Here is a 10,726-nt window from a genome sequence, read left to right on the forward strand (position 1 = left end):
GAGAGAGAGAGAGAGAGAGAGAGAGAGAGAGAGAGAGAGAGAGAGAGAGAGAAAGAGAGAGGTGGGAGCGTGTTACACTCGTCGCGTTGTTCTGACGTAGACCGCTGGAATTCCGACTTTCATTGCGTTATCGCGAACCGTGCAACGCTCAATAGTGAGATTATCAGTCGCGGATTCGGCGTTCATGCTATCACATCGCACGGCTGCGTGGTGGAGCTCCTCCGCGTGACACTCAGTTAGTCACGGCAGCGCACGAATACTCGTTCTTTTTCTTTCTCTCACGACCGCTGACGCATACGGCAATAACGCCGGCGGATTTTTCCGCGAGAACACACTCCACTCCGTCTCTGTCATCAGCCACTTGAGAGTTTCGCGAGACTACGCTGTCGCGCGCGATTTCGCGTCGAGGAAAAGTGCGGACGCGTCGCCGTAACCTCCCAGGAGTGGACCTCGCAGGTGCCACATTGTTGATTTTGTCAGCCGTGGCACGTGGAGCATGCCATTAGCCCGCCGCGATTTCATACACGCCAACGTGAGAGCCAGAGCTGGCGTATCCTCAATGGTTATTGTGAAAGAGAGAAAGGAACATCTGGCGTAGACGCCAAACACTTGCCGCGCGTCGCCGAGAGACGCGCAGAAGGTGGCCCTTCGAACTTTTCCGCGCTTTTCCGACGCTATGCGTCGTCGCCGCCACCGTGCTCCGACCAGCCGCGGTGAAGGTAGCCCGGACTTGTAGTGAGTGCGCGACGAGCTGTTTTCACGACGAGAGAACTTTGCTCTACCCGATGACGCTGCCTTAATATCGCACGAGGATCGGGATAACGTGATCGTTGACGTAATTATCTCGTCGCAGCGAAGAGGAGGAGAAGGAGGAAGATTCTTTTCAGCCGGGGGATCTTATGCGAGAACGCGGGGCTCTTCGATGAGCTTGAATGGCGACGATGGGAGTTATCGTATATATTCCAAGTAGGTAATTTCGCATTCCTCGCGACGCGCTCGTTCGCGGAAAGAGCGCACAGCCGTCCTCGCCGTCTCTTACACGTCGATTGGGTCGAGTAGCTGTTGCAAAACGGAAAGAATAATCGGACGTGTCGTCGCGATAAGGAAATCGGGCAGAAAGAGAAAGATATTGACTTTCGACACGCATTTCACGTATTTCCCCGCCGCTTATCTGCGCCGCAGCGCGACGCGACGCAATATCCGGCCGGTGGAAATGAACCGGGAAAAATGCAGCGTCATTCGAATTTCCATTTCGCGATGGTCGCGTGTTTATCGACCCTGACTCGCACGACCAGAAAGCGGACGGAGAAAAAGTGCGTCTCCCGATCGGCGTCCCGTGAAAGAGAGAGCGCGATGGCGATATCGGACACGTTGCTGCGCACGCATATTTACACATAGTCCGATCGCACGTCATCGTCACCGTCGTTGTCGCGATACGTCTCGCCGAGATCCACAATGACAGCTCGGAGAGATCGGAGATTCAATCGTGGCGCGCGCGCGCGCGCGCGCGCCCCACCAAGCGAGATCATCTCGGTCGTGCAATTAAATTAGAGTGTGGCTTTTGCTCGAACAAAAATAAGCGTTACATAAGGCCCCAACGTCGAATTCAGCGCGCTCGAGCTGACGCGTTCGGGCAACTGCTACGACTCGACAACGTGATAACAGTATCTTCGGTGTCATGCTGAGTCATGATAATTCGGTACCTGATGCATACACGCGTCTGCGCGTCGCCGCGCCGCGTTATACGGATTGAATAAGAATTACGCGAGAGACGCGGTTTTATAACTCTCCTCGCACGCGCGCGCTCGGTACGTCCAACGTAATAGGTTTTACGCGACGTTGCGCGAAGAACGCGTATAACGAAATTGAAATCGCGTTCTTGTTTTCCTCACACGCCGGCCGAGACCGTTCGCTGAGTGCCGAGGAAGTAAAATTACCGAGCTTCAGCTTACGAACTGTGCGAGGTATTCGCGAACGTAAGCTATTGACGAGGAGCCGTGACTGTAACGTCGCTCGTAATGAATGCGGACACGAGGATGCGTTAGGGAGATTCTCTCAGCGGGCAGGACGAGGATAAAACGTGGGGCAGAAGAAAATTGCAAAGACCGACAAGTCCTCCCGGTATTGTGCGCGCGCTTCTAAGAAGCAGCTTATCACATTATTTCAGATAGACGGAAATGTGGTATCTCTTTCGAACGCTCGCTCTGGAAGCGCGATAAGGATGTACTGTGCTAAGAATTTCTTAATCCGTGGCGTAGAATATTAACATTCCTCCTATATTAAACCGCAAAGTTCCAATGAATATGTTGAGGTCAGGTCCGTTTAATTTTTCTTTTCTTTTTTTTCTTCAAATAATCTGACACGGGACAAGCCAAGAGTTCACGCCGATTTCTAATCGCGAGGTCGCGAACACTCATTTTCTATCGTTTATTGAAACGTACTCTGAAGAAGAACTCACACGTTGGCAGAAAAGCGGAGAACGGAAAGGCAGAAGCCAATCAAAACCCGCGTTGATAGTTAGGTAATAATCGATAGTTTCTACTTTTCTACTTTCTGCTCTTCTACTCTCCCTAAAGCTCGTGCTAATAGTGATAACCTGAAATTTGGTTCTTATTAGATAGATTCTTATTCAGAGTTAGATTTTTCAATTGAATGATGATACACACGTGAGATTTATCTCACTCTCTAAACTCTTATCTAACTCTAAATTCAAGTTGAGTATCTCACTTGAGACGGCCCCTAACTTCGTATCAATAATTGTTATTTGAAACTTGTTCCACGTGAGAAACTCAAGTCTGAATGTAGAGTTAGATTTGATTTTTTTACATAAATCATTTAATATATGCGACATTACGTTTGTAATCGCAATTCAGCTGGAACCTCATGTCTCACTCTAAATTAAAACCTGAATATCTTTTATAAGACAAATTTCAAAGAATGGCTATTAATGAGTCTAAAACTCGTATTATCCAAATAAGTTTTTATTTATTAATAATAGATCCAAGTTTTTCAGATGATTTAAAATATACGTGACATTTACATATCTATAGCTGCGATTCAACTAAAAAACTCTCATCTGTTAATTTATGTCTAAGAGTATATTTAATATTAATAGTCGTTACTTGAAGTCGGTCTCACGTGAGATAGTCAGAATCAAATCCGAGTTTTTCAGTTGAATTATATGTTATTTGTGACATTATGTCTGCAATTTCAACTAAAAATCTCTCATCTAACTCTGGACTCAAATTTGAGTGTTTCACTTGAGAGAAGTTTTAAATAACGACTATTAATACAGAGGTTTAGTTGTCTCTATTTGAGACAAGTTTCAAGTAAAAACTATCAATACAGGTCTTAGAGACGGACGTGAGCGCGAAACACGTTATTAACCGCATAATGTGCAGGAGCGAGTTTAAACGGACGCGGCGCGCTTCCTCTTTCGAAACTGATTACTAATAAGGACGGAAGCCTGGGATTTATCACGTATGGTACGATTTTGTTCGATTACATTGAATCTGATGTTGATCGCGAGGCAACTTTATTATGCATATTAATGAGAAAGCGGGAGAGAAGAGCTTCTCAGACGCTCTTCATTATGAGCGTCGCGTTACATTGCTCCAATAGTACGTTAATTTGTCGTGACTTTTATTCATTGGCAAATTCAATCGCGCACGATAACGGTTGAGTGCTGCGAGTGTGTATTGTACGAGGGAGATGCTTATACATTCTGCCGAGGAAAATAAGATAAAGCTAGGGCGGCCATCCCGCGATTATCGGCTTTTATGCTTATTTCGCGAAAAAAACACTCGTTCCCACGAGCAATCGTAAACACACAGTGCGTCTTAATTGCGCACAATCGTCTCGTCTCGCAAGTGCGAGCAGACGCTTGGAAAACAGTTTGCTGCCCGAACGTCATGACGAACGTATCGATGCGATCTCAAGATCGCCAGACAGAGCGACGTCAAGTCGATCGGAGGATAATCGTCAATGGAACTGACGGAAATCTATTTATCCGTGTTGTAGTTCGCGGCAGATCGTTTGTCCGCTTGAAGATAACTCAGAAGTTAATAGGCCAATGAGGAGTACGACGGCGATGCGCGACTGCGTCTCGGGGATCTAGTCACGTGATATCGGTTGCAACGATGATAATACACTGATAACGAGACCCGAACGTGTATTTTTCTCATGTTCCTCATGTTTGCCCGCTTCACGAGTCTTATCTCTGCGCAATCAGGGGATTTTAAATGCAATGGATATTAATAGGCGTGTTTAATCAATGATAATCTGTTCTTTCGATTGCTTTAGATTATCGAGTTTCTTTGAGATGTATGGATGAGATGTATTACTCCAACGTGCACTAAACATTAAATTCTCATGTCGAAATAAAAAAAGAAGAAATTAGCATGATATCGATAAAAAAAAAAACAGAAAGACACGCGAGTTATTGCATCGGGAAACGATTTTTCTTAATCTAACCGAGTATGGTAAATGCGCGCAAGAGCTAGCGGACGATAAATCTCTCGTTTTCTTCATTTTTGCATCAAACGAAGACTATTGCACCGCGCATTGCGCATTGCTAATCGCCAAGCTTGCGCCGCGTTGTAAACAGTCGTCAGTGCAAAAACCGGTTGTGGCAAATGTCATGTTTGCGAAGAAGTGTTTGCCGTATCGAAAGGTCCGAATAGCCGCGTATCGGAAATCGCGTTCGCGTTCCTCGCTGAAAAGTTTCTTGCTGCCGCGTTAAACTTCGTGCAAACACAGAGATACACACACGACGCTCGCGAGGGGAACATGTCGTGTCCTCGAGGAGTTTTCGCGCGAAATGTAGACGACGGCCTACTTCGAGATGCGTGTTTTGCAAATACACTTTTAGGATTGTGGACACAGAGCTACATTCGCACGAGATAAGGAGAGCATATATCGGCGATTATATCGGTAGGACGCGAAAACATTACGCATCGCCTGAAAGTATCGAACGATAACGAGAATCGTTGATTTCGCACACGATTTCGATGCGATACATTACCTCAGTCGCAAGATATTTACATGCATTTGGCATCATTATAACTTATTAATTGATTCCTACTCAATATGCGGATTTGCAATAGACGAGACGAAGATATAAATCGCCCATGTGCTCCAATAAATCGCGGAGTAACGATATAATTGTTCACGTCATTGACTCGATATATTTCCGCAAATTAAAGAGGCAAAGTCGATTGCGTGAGTAGAATTAGTCGACAGACGCGCGAAAATGTCTCGTCGCATGAGATTTCAGATGTTCTCTCTCTCTTTGTATTATTTACATTGAAAATACACACAAGTGTAAAATTACATTAATGTATACATACTTATGTGTCTCTTTTTTTTTTTATTCTTTCAGGCATGTATACCATGCGCATGCTGGATAATGGTAACAACAATGCATCAGGGCCCACTACCGGTGCGACCGCTCTACCGAGTGTGCAAACAGCCGGCGGCGCAGCTTCGACGGCTACCGGTGTCACGACTCTACCTGCTGTAGCCGACGAAAGGATGGACGCTTCGAGCGACAGCGCAGTCAGTAGTATGGGCAGCGAGCGCGTACCGTCTCTCTCGGACGGCGAGTGGATGGAAACTGGATCCAATTCCAGCCATACGCAAGCCGACTCTCATTACAGTATGGATTACGCGAGGTGATTAATGCCCGAAACGCCGACTCTTTAGAGAGATCGCGAACAAAACGACACGATCGCGACGCACGGTACATGTTGTCCGTCCCTGCCCTCCCCCCCTCGCTCCCCCCGTCCTCCCCCTTCCTCCTTAATGAATCATAAATAATCTTGTTCCGAGATATAAATGACGACGACGTGTGCGTGTAGAAAGGCCGTGTTCAGTTTTCAAAAGCACAATGGTCTCTTTGTCTTCGAGGCACGGAATAAATGTTGCTCGCTTTATTTTCATAATGTCGATGGTCACGAATGTGTAGAATTCCACGCGCGCGCGCGCGCGCGCAAACACACGACGTTCACTGCGACGTTTATTGACGATCCGTTTAAATACTATTTGCATTACAGCAAGTATCGCATGCCGTACGACTGCAGCTACTCGGTCTCCGCGAGGAATGCCGGCGGCTCCCCGAGATGTCAAACGGAACGGACCGTCGCGCCGGTCGCACAGAAGAAACATCAAATGTTCGCCAAGCGATACTTCCAGGAGCAAGGCACTTGTTAGTATTTAGAAGTGATATATGACCTCCCCGCGGTGATGTCACCGCCGCGGGATGGTGACGCGGCGCGGAGAATCTTAATTGCGAAACGGCTTTGCAGGCTCACCTTTGGGCGCTACCGCACACCCGATCACTCCGATGAAATATGAATATGACACGCATACAGTCGGCGCGGGCGCGCCGGGCAACGCATATTCTGGACCGATCGAGGGCGCAGCCGGCCCGCAGCCAGAAATGAAGTACAGTTGTAGCGTGGACTTTAGTCGTCATCAATCCGGTAAGAGAAGTTTGCGTGAAGACATTCACTTCGAGTTCGCGATAAAGTTCAAGGAACAAGTGTGACCAATGAGAGACTTCGTGTCAGTTTAAAATTCAATTTCTTTCTCGCTTTCAGGGCGATCTGCAATAGAACATGTTCATCACAATCATACCTATCATCTGCCCGCCGAGAGTTCGGGATCTCTTCAGCGTCCTATTACGCGTGACAAGAAAGGTAAATTTCTCCGCATATCCTTCGGAATTTAGCGCTCAACGGCTCGAAGAAAAATATATCAATACTTCGTATGTGCTCACGTTGGTAATTTACGCAAATTTCAGTTCGTAAGAGCGAAGCGGACGAACATCTAACGAGAGACGAGAAGAGAGCAAGAGCGTTGAGCGTGCCGATCGCAGTCAGTGACATCATCAACCTTCCCATGGACGAGTTTAACGAACGTCTCAGTAAATACGATCTTAGCGAGGCCCAATTATCCCTAATACGCGACATTAGAAGACGCGGCAAGAATAAGGTCGCCGCGCAGAATTGTCGCAAACGCAAATTGGATCAAATCCTAAGTCTAGCCGACGAAGTGAAGGGAATGCGAGATCGCAAGATGCTGCTTATACGCGATCGCGAAAGCATGCGCTTGGAGATACAGCGAGTGAAGGACAAGTTTAGCCAACTCTACCGTCATATTTTCCAGGTTGATGTCCTCTCAATTCTCTCAATCATCTAAATGTATTTATTCTCTTCAAGCAAAATTCAAACCTGCATGTAGTTCTCTCGTGACGATCGATTCGACTTTCCTTACTCGAGAGATAGTTTATCTTGTAATTTATTATTTTCCAGCGAAAACGCTGTTAAAAGTCACGCACGCAAGGAAAAAGACTGTAACGATAATTAATGTTTACCTTTCAGTCTCTACGAGATCCAGACGGTAATCTGTATCATCCGTACGAGTACAGCCTTCAACAATCTGTGGATGGCAATATTCTACTGGTTCGCAGAAATCAAACGAATCCTCATCAGTCACGGCAATCCTCAATGGAGCCGAAGACGAAACCCGATTCTGAACACAAGGAATGAAACTGTCAAAGGATCATACACTAATGTGATTGGTAATCGGAGAACTTGTGTCATCTTTGGACGGAGCACGTGCGTCCAAAACGCAGTGGAAAACGAACGCAGTGCCGGGGACAGTGTTGAGCGTATAATAAAGTATACATCGATACATTTACGAATATACACACTCGGAATCGTCATGCTACATTCGCGAATATTTGCCCAAGCAATGGCCGGGCGCAAGGATCGTACGCATACCAGATTTATCACGCATAACATTTGTTAGATGGAAGAGATGTCTGGATACACTTGACGTGCTGCACACTGTGTCCGAATAAACAACGAAAATTCGTCGAGAGTACTACATATACGAGTCGCTGCTATGCGATTCCTGGCAACTAAATTTTTTAATATATTTAGAGGAATTTTAGTGGAAAAAGAAGGAAGGAAAAAGTAGGATCGTATTTGTAACGTCCCAATGATGGTTTCTTTCTTTCCCTTATTTTTTTTTGTTTCAAGGTGATACTACAGTTTTCAGTTACTTGTGGACCACTTGTGTTTTCAGTTACTCGTGGACCACTATGTTTTTCGAACTATCACACTTGATTTCCCTTTCATTTTCATTATAAGACTTTTGTATCACGTAGTTAAGTAATGATGTTATCACTCGTAATGTATCTCCTTTGACTCTCGTCGATAAATTGCGAGTAAGCGGATAAAGCCGAGAGCACTTGGAAATGTTTTTAACTTTGAGTTACATGAAGAGAACTTTTGACATATTTTGAGTTTATACACCGGCCTTACGTAACAATACGTATTATATATTTATTGTAAGACGGTAATAGAATAAATTTTTCGCAAGCTTTTTACGTCTGGCGAGACCGATCACTATTGGGTTCTGCAATGTTCAGGGAAAGTTTCCAATTATCGACACATAGATGACTTAAACGCGGATATTGTATCGTTGAACAACGCATGAGAACTGTTGTGTCACCGTAATTGAAGCAATTCTAAATCAATCTCTTATTCCGATACTACTCTTTCTGCTTCACACGTAAAATATGCTTGTTAACTTGTGAAATGCATATACGTAAACGTGTAGCTCTAATATACACGTGCAGTGATACACTATTATAAATTTACAAGGCTCATTATACTATTTTGTTTTTTGTTTTTTTTATATTTGAGAGAGAGAGAGAGAGAGAGAGAGAGAGAGAGAGGGAGGAAGAAAAAAAGAAAGAAAGAAAGAAAGAAAGATAGAAAGAGAAAGGTTTTTCATCGCGTTTCGATGTAATTGTTTCTATCTACGAATACGATATATATATATATATATATATATATTTATATATATATATACATAGATATATATAGCTCTCATATATATAGATATATATAGGAGTGCGACGATTCCATTGAAACGTACCTATCCAATGATTTCAATCGATCGATTGCAATTATTGCTAGAAGTATACTTAATTACCAAAATTATGACACACTTATGACTCTTATAGCTCGCCCCGAGCAAAAACGGAGCTGGCGAGATATCGAGCAAATAAATCGCGCGCGTGTCGACACGAAACGAGACGGACATGAAAACACGCGCGCGCATATGTACTATTAAATAATCCTTGTTGCGTTATGAACTTAGAGAATATGTATCGTTTTTGAAGCGCTTACAGTTCCGAAAGCGATAGTGTCGTGAATGTATAATGCAAAATTGTGTAATTGCATTTAACTGACGGTGAAGTAGGGTGCAACGTAAACAAAAGGCAAATGATTGAGACATTCGGTGGGATACAGCGAACTTGCAGTAACTAATCTCTGAACCATTTTGTGTTCCATGTAGAGTGCTGCTTAAACGGATACTTTAAAATTTCACTCTGTTCAAGCAAATCACGCAAGCGACACCTTGTAATATATATTAATACAATATATTGGCGTACACGTGTACTGACGTAATGTCAGTATATGTGCATGCTGATATAATAATATAGAAAATAATGCAAGTATGTGAATACATTTACTGCGACAAGCTGTAATGCTACAATATTAAGGAATAGCATTCGTTGAAATACAAACGAACGTAATATAAAAACACATATTTTTATAAAATAAAAAAATGAGAAATGTTCAGGTATTTCACATTTGCCTTTTTATGTATATATTAATGTAGCTAGTATAATTTTCTATAAATATTATATATATTATATATATATGATATATATAAATGAAAGATAAATGTATGTATTTATGTATATGTACTTGTATATATAAATACATATACACGAGGAGTAATAATAAAAATATATGTTATAATGTTATATAAAAAAAAAAAACGAACGAAAATGCAGTTTATGTCGGCAATTATTAATAATCAGCTCCTTATTAACATTTACATACGCGATTGTATTCATACTATTGGGTGTAGGATGCCTTTTACGTATTGTACTTAGCGAGCGGAGATCTCAGTATCGGCAAACCTTTCTAAAAGACTAATTTATAAGAACTCTGTTCGTCTACTGTACAAACATAATTTGGATTTGCATAAGCTTGCAAGTCCATCTAATTGCAGTCAAGATCTCCTTCTGTCATTAAATTTCTATATTGTATAAATAAAGCTGAATAAAAATCTCTGGGAAAAGTATCGTACTGGTTTGCACAGTGTTATTTCCCTCACTTAATTTAATCAACAGATATTTGTGTATAAAACATTGCTTTGTAACGTAAATTCCTTTACTTTCTCTTATTTTTTAATGTTAGAACACAAACTCTGGAGCGCTTTAAAGCCTCTGGGTATTCGCACCGTTAATCTCTTTTTAATGACGTCAGAAGTGAGAAAACGCATGCTAAAAATTCTTGCAAAATACGTCGAAATAGAAAGATATATTCACAAAATAACACTTGCAATCAATTAAGCACACACCTCTAAGATATTCCGAACACTAAACTCACAAAGCTCAGCTGTCAAAATTCACATAATAATTTGACAATCGTGAACGACACGCGTAAAGCAAATCACGCCGCGGCAAAGAGGAAACCAATGAGCACCGTGGAAAGAAGCCTCAACGCTTCGTTACATTTGAGTTAAATGTTTTACGCTTTTTTTAGGAAGAAAAACTTGTTATGTCGTAAAACAATGTTTTATATACAAACACTAAAAGTTAGTCGTCATAAACGTGTATTAAACGCCTTGGTTTATG

General features: G+C 42.9%; 1 protein-coding gene across 8 annotated transcripts in view; it reads left to right on the forward strand.

Moving 5' to 3' along the window:
- LOC116850035 (segmentation protein cap'n'collar) overlaps window positions 1–10,171 on the forward strand; it is a 122,311-nt gene extending 112,140 nt beyond the window's left edge. For 7 of the 8 annotated variants that reach the window (XM_032827821.1, XM_032827820.1, XM_032827824.1 and 4 more), the window contains 6 exons: window positions 5,381–5,672; window positions 6,054–6,205; window positions 6,306–6,482; window positions 6,600–6,698; window positions 6,803–7,167; window positions 7,383–7,550. In XM_032827821.1, the coding sequence (XP_032683712.1) occupies window positions 5,381–5,672; window positions 6,054–6,205; window positions 6,306–6,482; window positions 6,600–6,698; window positions 6,803–7,167; window positions 7,383–7,550 (1,253 nt within the window). Of the gene's footprint in view, window positions 1–5,380; window positions 5,673–6,053; window positions 6,206–6,305; window positions 6,483–6,599; window positions 6,699–6,802; window positions 7,168–7,382 lie in introns of all 8 variants that reach the window. The other variant, XM_032827819.1, reaches the window with a different exon arrangement.
- Window positions 10,172–10,726: the final 555 nt, after the last annotated feature.

The sequence above is a fragment of the Odontomachus brunneus genome, unplaced genomic scaffold (genome assembly GCF_010583005.1).
Source record: "Odontomachus brunneus isolate Ranch 3 - 2012 unplaced genomic scaffold, Obru_v1 Obru_scaffold_132, whole genome shotgun sequence".
Taxonomy (NCBI): Eukaryota; Metazoa; Arthropoda; class Insecta; order Hymenoptera; family Formicidae; genus Odontomachus; species Odontomachus brunneus.